Source organism: Athene cunicularia, assembly GCF_003259725.1.
Source record: "Athene cunicularia isolate RWA chromosome 21 unlocalized genomic scaffold, athCun1 chr21_part1, whole genome shotgun sequence".
Lineage (NCBI taxonomy): Eukaryota > Metazoa > Chordata > Aves > Strigiformes > Strigidae > Athene > Athene cunicularia.
In genome coordinates, this window is record NW_020799127.1 from 6,282,944 (window position 1) to 6,304,640 (window position 21,697).

The 21,697-nt window shown below is 45.7% G+C and overlaps 1 protein-coding gene across 1 annotated transcript in view; it reads right to left on the reverse strand.

Annotated features, from left to right (window-relative positions):
• Nucleotides 1-7,250: 7,250 nt before the first annotated feature.
• Nucleotides 7,251-21,697, reverse strand: part of MXRA8 (matrix remodeling associated 8) — a 20,617-nt gene continuing 6,170 nt past the window's right edge. The window contains exons 2-10 of the mRNA XM_026862769.1: nt 20,114-20,134; nt 19,366-19,674; nt 18,663-18,764; nt 16,981-17,439; nt 12,620-12,778; nt 11,531-11,561; nt 10,464-10,540; nt 8,505-8,582; nt 7,251-7,637 (exon numbers count right to left, since the gene is read on the reverse strand). Of these exons, the coding sequence (XP_026718570.1) occupies nt 7,612-7,637; nt 8,505-8,582; nt 10,464-10,540; nt 11,531-11,561; nt 12,620-12,778; nt 16,981-17,439; nt 18,663-18,764; nt 19,366-19,674; nt 20,114-20,134 (1,262 nt within the window). The 3' untranslated portion in view covers nt 7,251-7,611. The remainder of the gene's footprint in view (nt 7,638-8,504; nt 8,583-10,463; nt 10,541-11,530; nt 11,562-12,619; nt 12,779-16,980; nt 17,440-18,662; nt 18,765-19,365; nt 19,675-20,113; nt 20,135-21,697) is intronic.

Below are 21,697 nucleotides of genomic sequence, written 5' to 3' on the forward strand. Positions count from 1 at the left end.
GATGCTCCCAAGTTGATGTACATCAGCAGGGCGCAATCCAAGTCAGTTTGGATCTGGTCTAAGAGACCTGCAAGGGGGTTTTATTCCCTTTTATTCTTCCTCTGTGCGCAGTGGACCTTGGGCAGTCAGGTCATGGCAGAATTCGGTCCCAAGAGTTTACAAGAAAATAAAGATGCTAAACGCTAGAGGGAGGCAAAAGACTTGCAGTCCAGCAATGCACTCTCCAGCCTCCTGGGCAACGCTCCCCAGGGCTTTCATTGCCACTGGATTCAAATACAAACAAACCTGGGGGAGAAATGACAGAGGGTATTTTCAGTGATGTTCCCCAAAAACCCTCTTAATTGAGGGATATCGCCATACAGGTCTGTAGGAATGAAGCACCGTGTACTTCACGTGGAGGGGAAAGAGAGAATAGAGGACAACATTCATGTTGGTGCTCCACAGGGACTGCTAAAAAGAAATTGGAAGAATGCAATGGAAAACTTTAACCAATGTTGCTAGCAGATGCACACAACTGGGATTCATATATGGGTTTCACAGGAATGAAGAGCGTCTCCTCCAATTTCAGTCTCTTTTTCATCTATTTTAAGTCTATTGATGACTGTTCAGTTACTGCTACTGAAAGTCTGATGCATCTCCGTTCTGTTATAGTGCGATGCTGTAGTGCTGGAAGAATTATCACACAGAATAAACTATGTTCCTGACCTTTCAAGGCCTCCCAGCAACAGCAAACCTCAAGCGAACATCAGATACTCATCCAGAATGGCATCTACCCCCCTACCCCTGCTGCAGAAGTGCTGCTAAGTTCTGTCTTGGAACTCAACCATCCTCTAAAGAAACAATCGAAACAGCAGAGACGAGACTGGAAAGATGTGAAATGTTATTGCAAAAGGCAACAGGTTGCACACTTCAAATCACTGAGTGACATCAAGCTGGGTTTGCTGAAATACCTTTTTCTCCATCACGTATAGATGGGTCTTCGGGGAGAAAAATTTCATGAGACACGCTGGTGTCTGGGTAGAAATCTCCGACTGAAAAGAAGGAGTGGTGTCTTCAGGCAAGACCTCCCTTGTTGCTGAACCACATACACAAAAAGCTGTGGGTTAGAACATCAGTACTCCAGCTATGAAAACTCAGCACTTCCACACTTTTTTCTGGAGCCTTCTTAGTGCCAATCACGGAGAACCAGTCACTGCCGCACACACACACACACATGCTTTTTGGCAGCCTCAAGCATTTCCAAACACTTCCATGCAATGCACACCTCATCAATGAGTTTAACGGGCTGATCCCAGCTCCTACTCAGCATGACTCAACCTATTTTCTTTGCTCAGCCATTTTCTGGTTCTCCTACCTCTTTTTAGGAGCTTCAACACTTTTTTTTTTAAAAGAGGAGAGCTACGCTTGAAAATTTTCCCTGCAGCAATTGTCCTCAGAGCAGCTGATCTGCAAAGGGCCACATACACTTGACCTCTAGGAAACAGTGGGGTTTTTTTGCTTAGGAATGTCTACTCAGATTTTTATCCTACTTCTCTCAGGTCCCCAATGCTTCTTCTTCCCCTCAAAAATTTATTCTGCTAATGACTAGCAAGCCCCTCTCCACTGGTAAGACTCTTCCCAGACTGGGAAGCAGAAAGGAAGCAGGGACAATCTGGACTTCATTTCAGACAAGTTGAAGACAATGAAAATATTTAATTTCAGCCGTCTGCAAAGCAGACCCTGTGGTTGCTAAATTAGCTTTTTCTTGTTCCCAGATGCCCTCCTGGAAAATCAGACCCATTGCCTGCAGAGACAGAGAAAAGTAACAAAGATGCCCCAGCAACAAATAACCAACAACGCCTGCCAGCAGAGACCCAGAGCGCCAGCAGAAAGGACCAGGGCTTAAAGCATTAGTGACACCCAGCACAGCCCAGGCTATGCAGCACAACCTCACTCTTCAAGATAATTGCTTAATTGCAGCTGCCTTATTTGCAGGCTCCCCCATGTGTATTAAAAAAAAAAAAAACAACACACTGGGCTCAAGAGGGAACCAGGCAATTTGTACATGGATAGTGTCAGGCAAGTATAAATAAGCTGACCTGCAAACACTGCATTTGTGTTTCTGAAGCCCTCAAAGAAACTCTGACAAAGACACTCAAGCTCCATATTCCCCCAACAAAGAGCAAATATAGAAATCCTATCCATGTGTCACCTAAGTCCAGCAAAATGGTGGCATCTCTGGCTCCCAACATCAACAGTATAATACTACTTTTTTTTTTTTTTTTTCCAGGATGGTGCTCTAGTTTGCCTGTAACATTTAAGAGAAAAAAAAAAAAAAACACAAACAAAAAACCAAAAACATTAAAAGTTAAGTTTAAACGTTAGAAAGATGTTGTTGAGTCAGATGTTCCCAGTGGGGACTGGCACCAGCTCCAGGATGATCTCACTTTGCCCGAAGTGTCTTTTTTTCAGTAGTTCTCATCTGGCTTCTCCTCGCCGTGAAGAATCTCACTTACAGGTTATAGCAGTGCCTGAGCAGTAAGGCCCCCCAGCAGCACCACAGAGGGTACTTCGGATGAGATCTTTATTGTAGATGGCCCCTGGCTCCACCTGCTCAAGAACTCCTCATTCATTCTCAGCAGCAGCAGAGCCCAGTGAGAAGGAACTACTCCCCGTCCACTTGTCTTCAACTCCCAACCCTTTTAAACCTGTTGTGTTTTGATTTTTTTCCCCCTCTGGTTATCAGAGAAAGCACAAGCAGCCCTCGCAGGAGGATTCACCCCCATGAAGAGGTGGTATGAAATGGCAGGAGACGGGCTGCAGTGTATTTTCCAAGGAGGTAAGAGAGAAGATGATAGTTTCACCAGAGCTAGGCAAGCTGGTCAATAATCTCAGTTTGCTAAACACAATTCTTTGCCACTTTTTAGTTTCATATCCTGCTTTGATCCTTCAAATTCTTGCACCTGTCCATCCAAGCAGCAATACAAGCTGTTTCCATCGGTGTCCCTGGAAGAACTCTGTCATGCCAGCTGGGATACTACTCAGTGGGTGGAAGCCCTCCAAGAGCAGAATGTGCAGCAGGAACTTTGCAAGGTGTTAGTTCTGCAAGGCAAAGAGGAATTTGGGCTGGGAGCGAAGTATAAAACTGTGCAGTTAAATATTCCAGCAGGATATGTTATCTTCCCTTCTGGACCTGCAGAATTATGTACTACGAAGGAGCTGCCAGCCTTCATCTCTCATAGATGGTTTGAACTTGCAGATCTGTCCATTATACAACACTTCTGGAAAGCTAAAAATTTGTCTGTGGGTCCCATGACCAAGTCAAATGATGGCGTCCCATGTGGAAACCATATTGAAATCACTGGAACAACTTATTGCATCCAATCTGCGCTTTGTCAAGAGCTTTAGGATGCTCCGAGATGAAACACACTGCACAGCTATCGGAAAGAATTAGCTAATGCTGGCTAATAGCTTAGGTAGCATCTCCAAAGAGCAAGAAATAAAATCAACCTTAACTTGAAACTCCGTTATATTCTCCTTTATTTCTTAAATGTCAGGAGAGTTACACAACAATGATAAATGGTAGAAGTTAAGTAACAATAATAAAGAAAATTAATTCTGTTACAACAAAGGAAAAACCATGCTTTGTGGAACAAGTCCTCCTCTCAGTCTTGAGAGGAAGCAGAGTGTGGGCAGAGCTGAAAAGAGGGGGCTCTAGTTCTAGTCTCAGTTTTAACCCCTTTTAAGGTCACTGCCATACACCCTTTCCTTGTTCCACAAGGGCTTACAGTCCATACGTTACCCTGGAAGACACTTCCATTTCTCTGCCGAGCTACAGTACTCACTGAGATGTAATTGGTACAAAAATATTAGGCATTATTATTATTATTATTTTAACTAACAACATAAATGCATTTCTCAGGAAACCAAGGACACTATAATGAGGCAAAGCCTGCCAAGAGCCTGCAAAGTGATGGGTAAAGAAGTCTATCAAGATGCAGCAGTCCATCAGTACAGTCAGACCTTGACTAACTCAGGCAAAACACATTTACCAAAGTGCTACACACACATATTAAAAAATTGTTTCTCCATGAGAGTTAAGGTACCATCCTATATTAAGAAAGGCTGAGAGAAAGAGAGATAAAACCAGCCTGTCTAGAGTTGCACTGAGCCTGTGTCAGTGGCAACAGAAAAGAGTGGTCCTGCCCCCAGCCGAGTGCTTAGTTGCAAGTCGAACCTAATTTTCACACACGAAATCAGCCACACGGACCTCATGCCAACACCAAAGACCAACCAAATGCACTAAGTTTGTATGTAAAGGACCTAAATGGCTTCTCACCAGCATTTAAAGGCAAATAGCCTTTGATCATTCTTCTGTATTAAGAAATAAACAAACAAAACTCTTCAGTTCGGCGTTCAGTTCTCCTTCTCTCTCTTTTCAACAGTTTGAAAACACAACTGGTTACCCAGCAGTCTTGCCTGCATCTCTTTCAGCCAGAATTTTAACAAACTAAATTATATGCTGGACGCAGGCTGCTTTTGAAAACTGTTCTGATCACCAGTCCAATCACACAACATATGCCTCTCCTGAAGAAAAAAGGGCCATAATCTCAACTTGGACTTCCATCTTGATCAGTCTAGGGTTATACCGGCGTGTCTGACCATTACCCAAATTCAAGCTAGTGATCAAAGCAAGGATGAGGAACTCATAAAGCTCTTCCTAGTGCTTGTTTCAGAGAACATATTAATTTTTTTTTCCCCTTAAGCTATTTTGCAGCCTAGAAGTCAAATGAAATATTTAAATGCCTCTGGAGTTTATGACTAACCCCACTTTGAGCTGGTGTCTATATGAGCTGTGCTAAGCAATTTGAACTGGCAAGTAAAGATCTCCAACCTTTGACTCACAGACATGAAAGGGAGGGAGAAAGACATTAATGACAATTACTTGAGACTGTGCCACCCTGATGGAATAACCAGCGCAGCCTTATGCACCTGCAGGAATGTGGCTTGGGTTTTAAACAGGTCCAGCCAGAGGCAGCCTAAGAATGGCTGTCTGCTCTGGGGGAAGGGCAGGAAACGGGGACCTGGGCCCAAGCCCAGGCCCTCCTCTCCACTAGTCATGGCTCTGTCCAACCTGAGCACTTTCGTAGGGCGGAATCTTAAGTGAAGATGAAGGCAGTTAGTCGCAAATCACAAAAACTGTCCACCGAGCAGTGGCAAACTAAAAGAGCTAGGAGAGCTAAGAAAACTAAAAAAGGATCTGCCCAGCTGCACACCTTAGGAAGGCTTGCCTCCACCTCTACTGCTACATATTATTATTTTTAATATTTGAAGGCATTAAAAGTAAAGCTCCCAGATATATTTAGCATAGTCCTCACTAACAGCGAGAAGTATTAATATCTAAAAAAATTGACATGGTCCATTTTTCACTCCTATAAAAAGTGTGCATTGAAGTGCTGACATCCTCGCTTAGGCTGGCTCTGAGGAAGGATTTCTGTGCAGAAGGGGCTGTTGGGCGTTGGAATGGGCTGCCCAGGGCAGGGGGGAGTCCCCGGGATCCCTGGGGGGGTTGAAGAGTCGGGCTGAGCCAGCGCTGAGGGGTCTGGTGGGGTTGGGAACGGTCAGGGGGAGGGTCATGGTGGGGCTGGAGGAGCTGCAAGGGCTTTTCCAACCCAGGTGATCCTGTGAAAGAGGCAGGTATGGGACTTGACATTGATTCCCACACGAGGGAGGCCCATAGTATTGAACAGCTCTCAAAACAGCACTGGAGCTTCACAGTACCTGTGCTCCTGCAGTGGGCAGCTTTACCCAGCCCTGACAACATCTCTTTCCAGTTTGACCAAACTTGCTCCCCTCTTACCAGCACTGACACGTCCCTGGATAAGTGTCGAGGGTGTCTAAAACACCAGCCAAGACACACACCATCATAGGCAGCAGGTCACACTCCCAATTGCTTAGCTGGTAGATTGAGGCTTCCCTTGGGCCACAGCTACTTCCTCACCTGCAAAGGCCTCAGAATTCTCCATCCTCAAGAAGAAATCCCCACTGAGATGCCAGCTGCCAGCAGATTGCAACCACAGCATCACCCTCACCCTCATCCTCGCAGTAGTTCCACACAAGCTCCTCTTCACACTTCCAACCCCCGCCACATCCTGCAGACCCTACCCCAGTCACCAACCCCACGTGCCATCCCTCCCTCTGCCATTCTCTTCAGACCACCAAAGAGCAGGCTGGCAATCTTTGGCCACCTTCACCCTTACACGAGAACACAAGCCACCGTCATCACGCTCTGAACAGTGGGAAAGGCCTTTGCTTCTGTGCCCCAAGGTCCACGCGTGTGCCTGGTTTGGGAATGGTGCCACAGCATATCCCAAGTGGTCAGAGGAGCTCTGCAGAACCGTTAATATTCTCCAGTTCTCCTGATGCTTTAACTTGCTTGGATTACAACACTGAATTACTGACTTCCAATTTTTTGACAGCCCCACCTGACACACTGTTCATATGTAGAAGTGCCCTTCAGCCCACAGCCCCACTCTCTCAGGTATCCGCTCCCCAAAACAATGCCAAAACCCACAATAGACTCATCTCTCTCCTCAACTCCCCTTCTGAGCCCCTGGCCCATGAGATTTCCTGACAGGCTATCGAGTGGAGTGTGTTGTAACTCTTGCTCCTCAAGGTCTGCTCACAGAAGCGATCCCTTTCAACCACCTGTCTGCCTGTGCTGTAATCACACCTTCGTTTGGATGCACACACAAGCTCTGTGTGGCCTGGATCCACCCAAGGACCGCAGGAAAAACACATTCCAGATTCCACCACACAGGAGTTTAGCCCTCTCCATAATATGTCTGGTTCTGATCTAACTGAGACTGGTATTACAGCACTGTAACTCCATCAACTTCAGCTGAAAGTGCCTGCTCGTGGCCAATATGATTTGGTCTGCACTGAAACAAAAACAAACCAAGAAACAAGTGAGAAATACAAAAGTCAGGCTTCCAGAGCTCTTTGGAGCTGATCCCAACCCTACCCTTGGTCATTGGTGTGCCTCCCTCTCCCCTGTAAAATGAGGATATTGACATTTTCCCATTCATCAAGTGAGGTATTTACATTGTCATTTGCGAAGGAGTGTACTCTTTGTACTCCACCTGGAATATGTAAAGTGCTATGTGACACTGATTTATCCCAGCCTATGAGAGATCACAATCAGGCTCTGCTATTATTTTGCTGATTAATACAGTACATGGAAAAATGCCTGATATAATGATGGCTCAAGATTAGTGATGCAGGTTGGTTTATTTAAAGCAGTAACATCAAAGCAAAAGGTCTGCTGATTCAGCTCATAAAAATCATTGATGCATAAACCCAACAATAATATCAAGAAAGAAAAGAGGGATGGAGAATTGGGAGAACAAGGAAAGAAAAGGGAACCCAAACCCATCATAAGTACACACACAAGGCGGTCAGTCTAACTTTCAAGAAGCATTTGCAAATACCCTTGTGCTTAGTTGGGGAGAAAGTCTATGTGGAAAAAAAATCTATGGTAACTGGAGGGACGTGATATTAAGAAAAGGTATCTCTTCCATTTATCTATCTTTGATTGAAGCTTCTGGTCCAGCCAGCAGCTTGGGAACGTCTTCATTTACAATATTCCTTCCTGAAATCTGAAAGCAAATCGAAATGGAGGTCAGTACCTGAGGAGAGAGTTCGAACCATCCAAAGCAGCACATTGTAATATGGACTTAGCTGTTCAGTCACAAGTGACCATGGCCCCAGTATCCTCTTCATAAAGCCCACAGTGAGATATACTGTGTCTAAATTACTGCACAGACCATCTCTGCAGAATGGAGGCAAAAATACCATGAGAACTCCACCAAGAACAGCAGGTTTAAGGCAACCCACGGACTCTCCAGACCACTCCCTTTCAGTCACACTTATTATATTCTAAATTCATCTGAAAGGAGTCATGGAACCTAACAACTTCTCACAAGCACTGCTTGACATAAGTGTGACTCTACAAACTGAGGCGTAGTACTCAGAATTAATACTGAATAAGCAAAAGGAGATTCAGCCCCTAGAGAGGGAGAGTTGTTTGCTTTTGTTGGATGAAGTAAGTGACAGCCCATTACCCATAAATTAATCCAACTCAAAACACTCTCTTCTGCACAGTGTTTTCTTCTCAAACACCATGCCAGGACATTTTTGAGACACATCTCCCTCTGAGGTTACAGTACAGACTGCACTATTCCAGCCCTGCGAGGCATTCTTTTTCCAATAAAGAAAAATCCTATTTGTGCCACGCCAAAAGTTTTTAAAAGCCTAATCACTACTTGCATCTGTGGCTCCATGATGAAAGGATAGGAAGGGAACTAGCTTCTCATTCCTGCTGTCAGTTGTCATGATGTTTATCATTCCTCATTCGGCTGTGGCTTGGTTTGCTCACTGCTAAACTGTGTTCTGCCCTCCTCCCTCCTTCAACCCATCAGAAAGTTCCTACAGCCACCAATTAGGGCGAAGCAAGTCATTATTACCTTTGTCTAAATCAATGTTCTTTGCTGGGAAACTTCTGGCTTGCTCAGCCTTCTCCTTCAGGATGTTGTTTTTGTAATCTGCGTAAGGGAGGAGTATAATTCAGACAGGCATTAGAATATTAAAAGAAAGCAAAGCTTTACAGGCAAGGCAGGCATGTGATCGGTCCTTCCTTGAAGTGCTCTAGGCCTGGCATCTCCACATCTCTAGGAGTAACTCACGGAGTTACTGGAGTCCCCTGGAGGAAGTCTGGCACGCAGGTAACAGCCCTGGCAGCCACGGTCCATGGGTGCTTCTCCTGTCTCTGCCCCTAAGCTACCAAGCAGCTTTCAGAAGGTCATACTGCTCACTAGTGAATCCAGTTCTCCCCTCTCTTCCTTTCACTGTCTTGTTGTCAACACCTTGAGAGCTCTGGCTGCCTGGCTCTCTTGCCCCCATGTGTTTGCTACTCAGCAGGAAAAAGAAAGCTGCTGCAACTTAATTTTTTGCCCCTGGCACTAACCAGTTCTGCATACTTCAGCTTCCTGCTCCTTACAGGTACCAGATTCTTCCGACGTGTAACAAAAATCTCTGGATTGTCCATGTGAAGCTCACCTGAAGGTGACTGATGAGTTATTCAGGGAATTTGCTCACAGGGGAGCTTCTCCTGAGACACGGAAAGAAGAATTTGTACTTGCTGCTGTCCTAGTTTGCAACCCACCCTCTGCATCCCCTTTGTTCTTTACTTCAGATTTTGTATCTTGTTTACTGCAGCAATTCTGTAGCTTGGGAGCTAAAGTTGGTCAACTTGTTCTTTTTAAAGGTTGGACCTTTACTGGGGGTGCACGGAGGGGCAAAAAGGGACAGACTCAATTGTTTCCTGGTCTATCAACACATTCACTGACCTACAGCAAGTTGCAGCAAGTATGAACTTGGCATCATGACAAGTCTTCAGAAACCTCAGGGCAGTACCAGAGGATCAATTCTGCTTTACAGACAATCTGGTCCAAGTCCAAGCAAGGAGACACCCTGACACAATAAGCTCAAGGCTTCACCTCCTCTAGTAAGGAGCAGGATCCATCTCCAGGAGTGTTGTAAGTTCCCGAGTCAGTCCTACATACCCCAGCAGACGTACTTTCACAGATCACCAGGGAGATTAGCTTCCTTTCCTTCTTTTCACTATATTTCATGTTACCAGGAGTTCTAGTGGGTTTATTTATTTTCTATCCTTTATATTCTAGGACTTTTGACGCAAATTTTATTCCTACCACGTTCCCCAAGTTTAATTGTCCTAATTGCTATCACAGATCTTGATAGAAGACCCAACTGTTCACTAAATGATTTGACATCCAGGGAGGATAAAATTGTAGAAAGTTAAACCAAACTGGCTTCAACAGAAGGTGGAGGCAAATGAACTCAGCTAATTCATGACTTTTCTTTATCCCCACTTTAGTGTAGTACTGAAGACTGTTGATCTAATTTTTTTCTCCAGATCACTCACTCCGAGCTAGTTTTTATTTACCGTGGAATGATAATATTCATATTGACAAATGGTTTTAGTTTCTTGGACGGGGAACTCAAGAGAACTGCCTTGTTAATCCTCTTCCCTACACAAACTGCTTAAAATTTGAGGAACCTGCTTCCCTTAGATGCTGTCGTGATCTCATCCCAAATTATTTTGCACTGACTTGAATTTGGCTTTCAAGTGCATGTCAAAGAAGCCCCAAAACTCCAGGTGAAACAAGAGAAGCTGTGCCTCATTACTGTCCAACCTCATCAATCAGCCTCTAGTTAAACTCAAAAGTCAGGACTGCCCTCTCCAGCTGCAGTCCCCCTGCTTGCCTGCGGGCTGAGATTCTCAAAGGTGCCATTTAAAATCTGGAGGTTAAGTCACTTCGAAATGGGCAGCTAAATGCCATTAGAAAATCCTGTTATAACGAGCTTTGACCTGGTTTGGAGAATGGTTGCTAGCTGATGCATACCCAGCCTGAGGTCTTCACTTCTGTACTGAGTCAGATCTGTTGTGTCGACCGTAAAGTCTTTCAGATTTACATCCTTCCTGAAAAAGGAATAACAGTGAAAAACGGTATTGTCACATCTGTCAATAACTTTCACGCTTTTCAACGATAGCTTTTCTAATGCTACTTCAGAGAATTTAATTTACAGTGTTTATTTGCTATATATCTGTAGAAAAGTTGAAAAAAAACCCACAGAAGGTTTCATTCTCTATTAAGTACTGGTGAGTTTCACAGCAATCTTTACAGAATCCTTTCCGGTTTCTAGGAAGCTTCCCTAGAGAACACATGAGAGACAGACAGACAACAGCACTGGCAGCCGTGGTCCGTGGGTGCTTTTCCTGTCTTTGCCCCTAAATTATCAAGCAGCTTTCAGAAGGTCATACTGCTCACTAGTGAATCCAGTTCTCCCCTCTCTTCCTTTCACTGTCTTTTTGTCAACACCTTGAGAGCTCTGGCTGCCTGGCTCTTTTTTCCCCATGGGTTTGTCCAGAGCTTAGAACAATGGGGAGACAATCTGTGACAGAACTTCCCCATCTCTTCCACTTTATATAATAAAACATAAAGGAACCCGGCAACACAATCTTGGCCCCATCTCACAGTAGGGTCTACAGCAGATCTGTGCATTACCCCTTTACCACTAACTCCTAATGCCATCTCGCAGAAACACGATCCACCAATCAGTTCCTAAAGTATAACGAGAGGAAATGCAAGAGCCAAATCAGCCCCACAAACCATTCTCTCCTCCCGTGCTTTGACAGCATGGAAGTTGCTCCCTGATACGCAATCATTATGCAAGTGTATATTCCTGGGAACATTAAACTAATAAGGACCTAGAGTGTAAAGCTGCAGCAGAATTGGTGGAGAGCAATGAATTAACTCCATGAAGCAGACCATGCTTCACGTGGCTGTACTCTTATTAACCAGATTCTCAGCTGGTTTAGGATCTCAGTGAAAGCTGAGTGTTGGGGGGGCCCCTAAATTCATTTTTATGTGTTCTAATCCTAGATAATAGACCCTGTAATTATACTCACTCTCCGTATTTCTTCACATTGTATTCATAACCTAAACAGGGAGAAGAAACAGAATGAGCAGTTGTGTCCAGCCCAACCAACCCCTCCCAGGTAACTGATAACCCCTAGTATTATTCACAGAGCTCCTTAGCTGGGATGCTCACAATGGCCACTTTTCATAGTCCCTCCAGCACCGGAGAATTCACCGGTGTTCCACTGCCACAGGGAGCTTCCCTTTCCTTTACTCACCAGCTTTCCAAGTGGTCTTCCCAAAGCTATGGATGACCAGCCACAAGAAACTACAGCTATCACCATACTTCATTTATTTCCACCTGCCATTTATTACAAAAATATTAACCCCACCACTCATCTCTTGTGTGCTGGTGCAGCACTTCCCATCGCCAGCTCGTTGCTCAGGCCTGAATCCACCTCATGCTCCAGATGCTGGTTTTCATCAGCTTCCCACACCCCAGGTATCCAGCTACACTCCTGTCTCACCCCACCCTGCCAGGAGCGATGATTTCAGGCTCCTCGTTTCTATTCAAAGGCCAGGGCCAGGAGTCTGTCCCCTCTGTGACTGCAAAGTAACACAAACTCTGTTTTGTGTCGGTGCTAATCCCCTGACACATAAATAAGGATGAATGTGGCCCTGTAAAGAACACACAGAAGACAGACATTCCCTGGTATTGGCTTTTTGTGTGGGGTCCAAAGCTATTGGGGTGGAAGTCATCCAAAAGATCTCAGCGTCCATTTATCTCATTACACACACAGAGAGTCACCCAGCACAGGGAGTCCAGCAAGGACTTCGTTCCTAAGGGATGCATGTGGGCTTTCTGCTCTGAATTCCACTAGTAAAGAGCAACTATCTAGCAGTTCTCATTTTCTTCTCCCTTACAACGGAGCAACTCAGCAAATCAAGTCCTGGAAATTTTTACACCACGCTAATGAATCTCTCTTGGCATCAGCACCTGCAAAGACTCCCCACTACCTAAGCTGCTGGTTTTCCAGAAGTGGATCGCTTGTGTTTTGCAGTAATTATTTGCAGAATCAGCTCTGCTGTCAGGAGACATCCCTGCCAGAACTACAGGGCTGGCCTTTTCTAGCACTTACCTCTCTGCCGGTGCTTGCGGGTGACGAGGACAACAATGATGAGGAGGACAATGAAGAGCAGCAGAGTTGCCAGGACGTAGCCCAGCTGCTGGAAGAAGTGCACCCGGCTCTCGGGGATGATGACATTGATTACATTGTGGCCCCTGACAACATTCGGATCTGATGACAGAGGAAAAGGAAAACAGGCTGATAATTGTAATCGGCATCCAAAGCAAAGCACGTTTCACGTGTAGACCCATTTGTGGACCCGAAAAACACGTTCAGCGAGAAACTCTTCTGACCTGCACGAAGAGCAAACAGTTGCCTAATTTACAACATAGTGCACCTTCATCAGATGGAAGATGCCTGCGCTCTTCACGAGACCATTCTACGTCCCAGGAGCATGAAGGATTCACAGTAACTGTTGCACACTCCCCTCCTGCTGCCTGGCTCTCAGTGTGTTCTTGCTTAGTGCAGAGGGGAAGCTCAGAAAGGAGCCACACTAGGCAGCCCCAAGCCTTTCTGCAGGGTAACACAACCCTCCTCTGGGTCCCTGACAACACACACAACACGTTGCTTCGGCTCCAGACAGCTGAAGTATGAAGCAGCCCCTCCCTGCCAAGGGTTATAATTTACAAAGTGGGAGGAATTTTCAATGCCAAAGAATGAGTTTCCTTTTAAATAAAATTTTTTTAAAAATCAATAAAATAAATAAAAACCCACAAAGAAAAGCCAAGATTCCATTCCATTTGTGGGTGCAGCAGCGTTTCAGTTCTGCAGTACAGGGAAGCGTAACTTAAAACTTTTAAGTGGAACATTTTTGTAGATCTCAAATAAATAGGTCAATGTTTTACACATATAAAGAGGAAGTGATTTCTCCGCTTGTAATAGTCAGAGCCGTGGACAAATCCAGCCCAGGCACAGCCAGCAAACCCGTAAGAGACACTGTGCTGGGAGAGAGAGGCTTTCTCTTCAGAACACAGCTCCGAGCAGCGCCTCCTCCCCCTAAGAGGGAACATTCACAGAGCACCAGCAAGAACCAGTGCTGGGTTCTGGCCTACCATTCTGTTGGGAGTTTAAATCCTGTAAATTAGCCAGAGGGAATAAGGGAAAGGTAGGGGAAAATATCCCAAAAGCCACAGTACCGTTTAACAGATGTGTTCTAATGTGAGAAACGTTGACGTTTTTGGAACTGCTGGCATAGTGGCTGGTTCCAGTTTGTCAGACAGTTTGTTTTCAGCATTTAAAAAGCACAGACCCGCCAACAATAAAATCAAGCAAGACGATAGTGAATTGAAATAAACGCTTTGGAACCAGAGATGATTGTTTGCTAACGCTAACAGCAGTCCTAGAGAATCGAGAGGCTGTAGCGCACGCTCTGTTCTGGTAGCCGAGCCTCTCGCTCCAGCAACACTCTGCGTTTCTCACTGGCATGGCTCGTGTGCTCGCTGGCTACAATGCTGAAAACTAGCATGTGTTTTTCACCACTGCTAAACTAAAAAAAATACCAAACCAAAAAACCCACTTGCAAAGCTGCAAACAGTATCCCTGACAGTTCTACTTTAACAAATCTCTGGATCATGAAAAGCTTCTTCAGCAGCGCCATAATGAGATGGTAGCCACTGGAACAGCTGGTGAGCCAGAAGTCAGCAAATAAATACATTCTATTTCTGGCTTTTTGCTTTCCCACAATATTGCAAGATAGGGTGGGAGCTGAGTTAAACTTCAGTCAACACTGAGGTTGAGAGAGGTCACTGTAACAACAAACAGTGGAAACAGAGATTCGGTAACTTCAGGCCTCCTTGACTTCCCCAGTCAAGTAATACTAAAAATATTTGTCATACTCGTGTTTTAACAAAGCATTGCCAGTGAAAAGGCAGCAGAATATATCCCGTTTTATAACTGGGGAAACTGAGGCACAGAGTTACAGCTGACTCGGTCACACCAGGGGATGAATGTTGGCACCTAGAATAGTATCACCAACGTAATACAGACTCTCCTCCCCGTCCTAGTGTTACACCAGAATTTAAGCTGAGGTGATGAAGGTTTATTTGGTAACCAAGATCTGCTCTTTCAGCACATCTCAACAGGACATACCCATCTGCCTCCAATTCGCTCCCGTGATCTGGTTTAACTACGGGAAAGTAAGTTCTAATGGTGGAGGGAGAAAAAAAAAAAAAAAAAAAAAAAAAAAAAAAGAAAAAGAACAGCGATGCCTTTACATTAATTTACCAAAGTGTCAAGTGTCAGATTCTTCTGCTGGGAAAAACAGAGAGCTCCCCACCAAGGACGCTCACAAACGCTGGCTCTGTGGCCCGTTTTCTTTTCAAGGCTGGCAAAGATTGAGAATAGTTTAACAATAAGCATGAGACAAAACAGATGCCATTCTTCAATCACTTGCTCCAAAGCAAACACAGAGTAAAAACGCACTGAATTAGTAGACATATACACCGCATTTATACCGCTGAGACGAAGAGAAGAATTTAGCTTATGCTTATATTCAAAACAGGATGAAGTTTCCTGTCTGGAAATGGCTCCGGGCCTTGGAGCTACGCCAGGAGCTATAGCTGCTTGCTGAAAAAGCTCATTGTTTTGCTTTTGTTATCTCCTGATGTTTCATTTTGGCTTTATGTGATATCCCCAGAAGAACTCTATACAGTTTTTTCAAGGAACGGGGCAGTATCTCGGCCTTTCCTGCTATACACAACTAGGGCACGTCCCGGCAGGCTCCTCATCAGCAGTGGGTTTGAAAAAGGCACTCCGGATGTCTCAGCTGCTTTCACATTCCCATCGACTCAGCACATTTTTGTGTGTGTGGTGCTCTCGGACCAGCTGAGCGTTCACTGCCCATAGGGGACAAAGCTCTTCTAAGGCTGTTCTTTTAGAGAGTGGAAGTGGTTTTTCCCAGCAAAGCGAGTTCCTCCTGTACTGAGGGCACTACTGCCAAACTAGGACAGCCCTGGAAGGTTAAATTACTTGTAGGTTCTCTCTAAATTCTGAGCAGGTAGGTAACTATTCAGCAACAAGCAGGACAACATCCAGGAAAGAGAAGAATAAATTCCTGGGTGAGCAACTCCGAAAACAAGATTTAGTTCCCATCTGCACAATGCGATCTGGATAGGGCTCAAGGGCAGCAGGAGGGCCACAGGCAGGAGACTGATCTTGGTACGTCCCGGCCTCCCTGTCACCTCAGCCCCAACAGCCACCTCTTCAGTACTGCCGGGGTTTGCTGGACACCAGCTTTAATCCCAGGGAGGAGGTTTAGGTTTCTGTGACTTGGAAAAGCCAATTTCTAGAGAAGAATAGGTCTATTTAAAAATGTATGAAGCACGTCAAAATTCTGTATTAAGCAGGCAATAAATATTAAACCACAATGAATATTTTAAAATGTTAATAAGGAACTATACCCAAAAGACTTAAAAAAATATTAAACTTGGGATTTTTATTTTATTTTTCTGCCTGAACGAAGCATGATGGTCTTGAGTTTGGACAGGCTGTCAGATGACAGCTCACTGCAGCGGAAAATATGAAAATTGGTTTAAGACAAAAAAAAAAAAGGTGCTTGATTCCGCACAATCTGGCATCTTGCACAGCCTAAACCCCTGTGCAAAGGGGAGAGGAACATTTATGATCTACGCTGCTGAGAACAGTGGCATGTTGTGACACCGAAGGCAGAGTAGAATCCATCCCGGCCCCACACCTTCTCCTGTTCCATAAAAGCGATCAGGAAAGGGAGCCTGTTAGAAAAACAGCTTGTTTGCCTCAAGGCATGTCAGCATGGCAGAGCAGAACACGCTGCAGAATTGCCCTGGAGCAAAGAAAACAGAAGCTGGACATGATGTCACTGCAACACTGCAAGCGGGGTAATTAGCCCTGATGGGCGGGACACCCCACTTTTGGTTCAGCCCAGCCTTAAAGCAGCTCTGCCAGATCCTCACTGCTTATTGCTGCAGCTCCAGGTACCCCCACGTAATGGAAAGAACCAGGCTTGTACACTAGAGCCACGTACTAGTAGTGAGGGAGGCCAGACCTCACCTACTCTTCTGACCCTAAGGGCAGGAACAGCCCCTGGCTCAGATGTAAGAAACCTTCACAGAGGAAATCTCAGTGTTGCCCCAAGTGTCACCTTCACTTGGGGCACCAAGTTTGCCTTGACCACGCTCCCTCCTGCTGGGATGAAGCCAACCCTGCAGACCACTGTGGAGGGACGGGAAGGACAAGGATGTTTTGGCATTTGTTGCAAAGTCCCCCTGAGGTGACAACGGGGAGTAATGTGTTCTATTCCCCTCCTGTGGCTTACTGAGCTCTTGAGAATTCAAGGCGCAGCTGTAGATACTTAATCTCTTCCTCAATCAAGAGAACCACCTCCAGAGGCCACTTACCTGCAGCTGGGGCAACGTTGTGAGTTGTGAGGTTCACCACCTTCTTCTCTCTCACCGGCTCCGTCACAAAGACTTGGTAGATCCTGCGTTCATGCAGGCCACAGTAGTGATGGTGCAGGTGGCAGGAGTAAGTGCCTTCATCCGCACTTTCCAGCTCTGAAATCCGCAGGGAAAAGTCACCCAGGGCGAAGGCTGTGTCGGTGATGTTCATCTTCTGACGGATGAAGAGAGGTCCGTAGGAGCGGCGCTCCCCGGAGGCGTACAGGTCGATGAGGCGGTCAGCCCGGTCGTGGGGAACCCCCGGGGGCTGCCTGTCCCAGTGGACCACTTGTTGTTCCTCTTCGCTGTGCCGTTCGGTCCAGATGTGGTTACGGTTCACACAGGGGAGCATCACTGTGCTGCCTTCTAGGGCAACAATCACAGGCTTTTCCCCATCCCAGTACTGGTTTGCATCCTCAGCTGTGGAGACAGTACAAGTTGTGCAACCTCGGCACGTGCATCTTTACACACTTGTCCTATTCTTAAGGACACCCAGGTGCACCTCAGATTGCTTTCAGACCCTGCAATCCTATAACACATCCCCTCCAAAGATCTTGAAGTGCCACAGGGGTAGCGTGCCTCGTTCACACTTACTTCAGCAGTTAAAAAAAAAAAAATAATAATAATAAAAATTGCACCTTTACCTTCTACACCTAAGGTCAGTGCTTTAAGCAAGACCACTTTCTCCTCCTTATAACTGAGAGTTAATCTCCCGTGCTTCAGAAAGCAGGAAGCACATTCTCTCTGCAGGCTAGGAATGGAACGAAAATAACAGATTTCATCTTCAATATGCTGTGTCCCAGTTCTCCAAGCAGGAAATGCTTTTCTATCCACAAATGTCCTAATTACTGGAGGAGTTCTAGAAGCACTATTTTGTTCTTGAAAAGAAACAACAGAATCACCGAAACACCAATAAGCAGATTGGGGCTTACAGGCCTGCCCGGGTGTTTTTATTGCATAGAAGCTGTGAGAACAGCAGCAGCAGACACACACCCTCTACTATCCATCCCATCAGCCCTTCAACAGCTTCCCGGGACAGTCGGCCCCAGCAGCTTCACTTGTGCATTATACAAAGGTTGATTTACATGTCACAGTAGTGATGCACGTGTGGCACGGGTGGCAACACACTGCAGTGGCCAACGGCCCTCAGAATCTTGCTTTTAGAGCTGGAGTTCAAGTGTGGTAATTTGAGGAGGCTTTTTAACTACAGACTGCCCAGGGTTAAGCTCACCAACCAACACACCAGGCAGATCTTTGTGGCTAACCTGACCGATGTCATTCTACTGCTGGAGCAGTAACAGGACAGTTAGCTAATTGGGCTGCCTAGAGTAAATATTTAACTTTACAGGCTCCATGCGTTGCTTGGCACATGCCAAGACAGCAGAGAGCTTCATAAATACACACACTGAATGACGTTTCTGAAACTCAGGGAATCTGTTAGCAAACAGCATAGCGAGCACCAGTCTCCTGATGCTTTCCAAGCCTCTTGTGGCATCTGCACCCTGAACCTGCAACTGAGAGGGCACGGGCAGAACCCTGCCTCCACGCTCCTCCCCTGTGACACCAGCAGAACAGCATGCAAGGGCCCCACTGGGAATTCCAGAGTCCTGGTGGCCCCTGGACTCCAGCTGCCAGACACCTACCTTTCTTGGTGATAGCTAGTTGGATTTTCACAGTTTCATATAAGTGGCAGTAGTGATGGTGAAGATTACAAGAATACGTGCCTCCATCACTCTCTGCAACATCTAGTGCAACAGGGAAGAGAGGGGAAAAGAATGTTTTATACTGAGACAGTGATTACTCTTGTCACTTATGCCGTTTCCCAAATGCTTGTATGGACGCAAAATGGCTTTTACATTACCTAGTTCTAACCCATCCCTATCACCAGGGCGGGCTAAACAGAAAAGAATCATCTCACCTAATATAATAAACTGTTCAGTTTATTTGCTCTTGTGCGGAACATATTACAGAAAGAGAAATCTGATTTATATTTAGCTAAGGAAGAATGGGAATCTGATTTATATTTAGCTAAGGAAGAATAGGAATCTGATTTATATTTAGCATAGGAAGAATGACAATCTTGGGTTTATAGTTCAGGAACTGAAATACAATCAAAGGTCCACAAGATGCCCAAGTGACTTTTTGGACAACGATTTGTTACCAATTCTCTTTTAAAATGGGACTGTTTCAAAAGGGAAATAAAACACTATTGCCAGTTTTTATTTATTTATTTATTTCTAGAAAACGCCCTGCAAAATAGCCACTTTCACTGAAAAACACAGAGTTAATTTGGCTGTGAAACCTCTATTCTGCAGATAGCACAGGAAGAAAAGACACTGTTCATACCTTTGATCACCAAGGAGAAGTTGCCATCTGTAAACGCGTTCTGGGGCATGAATATCCTCCCTTGGTTGTAGGAGCTGTACACACGCTGATGCCCAGCAGAGTACATGTCACAGAGCCTCTCCATCTTGTTATCTCCATAGTAGTTGCTGTACACGTCCCAGTGCACCACACGCTGGCGGTCGTTCAGGCGATCCTGGGTCCAGACCATGCGGTAGCTCTTGCAGGGCAGAACAGCCTGTGAGCCCAGCGCTGCGCTGATATTTAACACCGACACTACGACGCTGTCTGGGTTGGAGGCATCAGCTGGGACTGAGAGCCAGGAGCAGAGAACAAAAAAAACCCCAAAGTTTAGACTAGATTAACGGCATGTGATGAAGACACTAGAGGACTCGGACCTATCCTAGAATCTCTGCAAGACCTTCCACCCAAAAGAAACTTTCAAGAGCAACATAGAGCTCCCTCATGGAGAAATACAATAGAAAGTCACACAAACCCGCTGATTTCACTCAGTGAAATCAATATCTATGATGTCTGTTATCAGGACTGTAGATTCGACCTGTCCTACCGACCCTTCCTAATCCTAACCCCTGGTTTAACCAAAGTTTAGAGACACTAGTTCATGGGATGCATTCTTCATGCCTATGGAAGTCAGCAACGAAACCCCCACTGCACATCGTGGAATCAGGGTTCCTCTCATTTCTTCTCATGATCACAAAAAACAGGCAGATTGCAAAAAAAGGTCACTCACCTGAATATAAATAAACAGAACCTGTGAAAACAGGAAAAAAAAAATTGTTACTGACAAGAAAAGGAAGAAAAAACTACAAATACACTCATAGTCAGCAGCCACCTCTGTTATTATTCCATTAATTCCTCCCTTCTCTGTTAATATACTTATTTAACAGGTGTATTGTGGTTAAGCCCAGAGGCTCGAGCCTTGGTTGGTCCATGCTGCAGCAAACACCGTGCAGTTACAGCAAAACAAAGTGCCTGACCCAAGAAACTTAAGCTTAAGAGCAATGTGGGATATGCTTAGCCTGCAACCAGATTTTGTGCAGCCCGCGTCTTCATTTCCTACCATCTATGGCCGTAGAGTTTTTCCCACCGTGCTAGTCAAACATTACCCCAAGGGTATCTGTCAATGCATCACCCACCAAAACTGTGTGAAAGGCCTCTTCTGCCCAAGAGGAAACTATTTAACAACCGTCGTATAAGACAAAAACAAGAACCCAAGGAGACTGGAGTGGGCAGGGGGGTGGCACCGGTGTTATCTCAGGATCTGATATTGATCCCGCATAAATAACAAGGCACCAGCAGAAACAGTAGGACAAGAGCAGTTCGCAGAATCATAGAATAGTCTGGAAGACACCTTTAAAGGTTGTCTAGTCCACCACCCCTGCAGTGAGCAGGGACATCTTCAACTAGATCAGGTTGCTCAAAGCCCCGTCCAACCAGGCCTCGAATGTCTCCAGGGATGGGGCATCTAACACCTCCCTGGGCAACCTGTGCCAGTGTTCCACCACCCTCACCGTAAAAAAATTTCTCCTTTATAGCTAGTCTGAATCTATCTTCTTTTAGTTTAAAACCATTACCCCTTGTCCTGTCACAACAGGCCCTACTAAAATGTCTGTCCCCATCTTTCTTATCTTTCTGGGAGGCCGCTCTAAGGTCTCCCTGGAGCCTTCTCTTCTCCAGGCTGAACAATCCCAACTCTCTCAGCCTGTCCTCACAGGAGAAGTGTGTTCCATCCCTCTGATTATTTTTGTGGCCTCCTCTGGACCCGCTCCACTAGGTCTGTGTCCGTCCTGTGCTGAGGACTCCAGAGCTGGACACAGTACTGCAGGTGGGCTCTCACCAGAGTAGAGGGGCACTACTCAGATGTGACCAGTTAAAAACCACGTTCATTTTTACACTGACCTTTGTGAAAATGAATGTGACAGTTCTGTTTCCATCTCTTTCCCAGAAGACACCCATATCTCAGTCAACTTTCTCTGCTAAGGCAAAGACCTCAGACTTGGAGACAGAGCTGAGCCCAGCTCGTCTGCTGGGGGTCAGAGCTGCCCAAGCAGAGGACAGTGGATCCACACGAGATCCAGGGCCAAAAGAAAACTTGCATCTCCAAGACTCCAAATCAATCTCCTCTAAAATTGATGGTGGGATTAATGCATCGAGGGAATCCAGTAACTCTGCAAGCACACCGAGTCTGCCCGTCAAATGAGGAGTGACAGGACTTGGCTGTTTGGTTTCACACTCCTGACACACGCTGTTGTCACCACCCTGCTGCACAAACACACCCTGGCTTTGGGAACGTGCCCCCCCCCCCCTCCAGTCC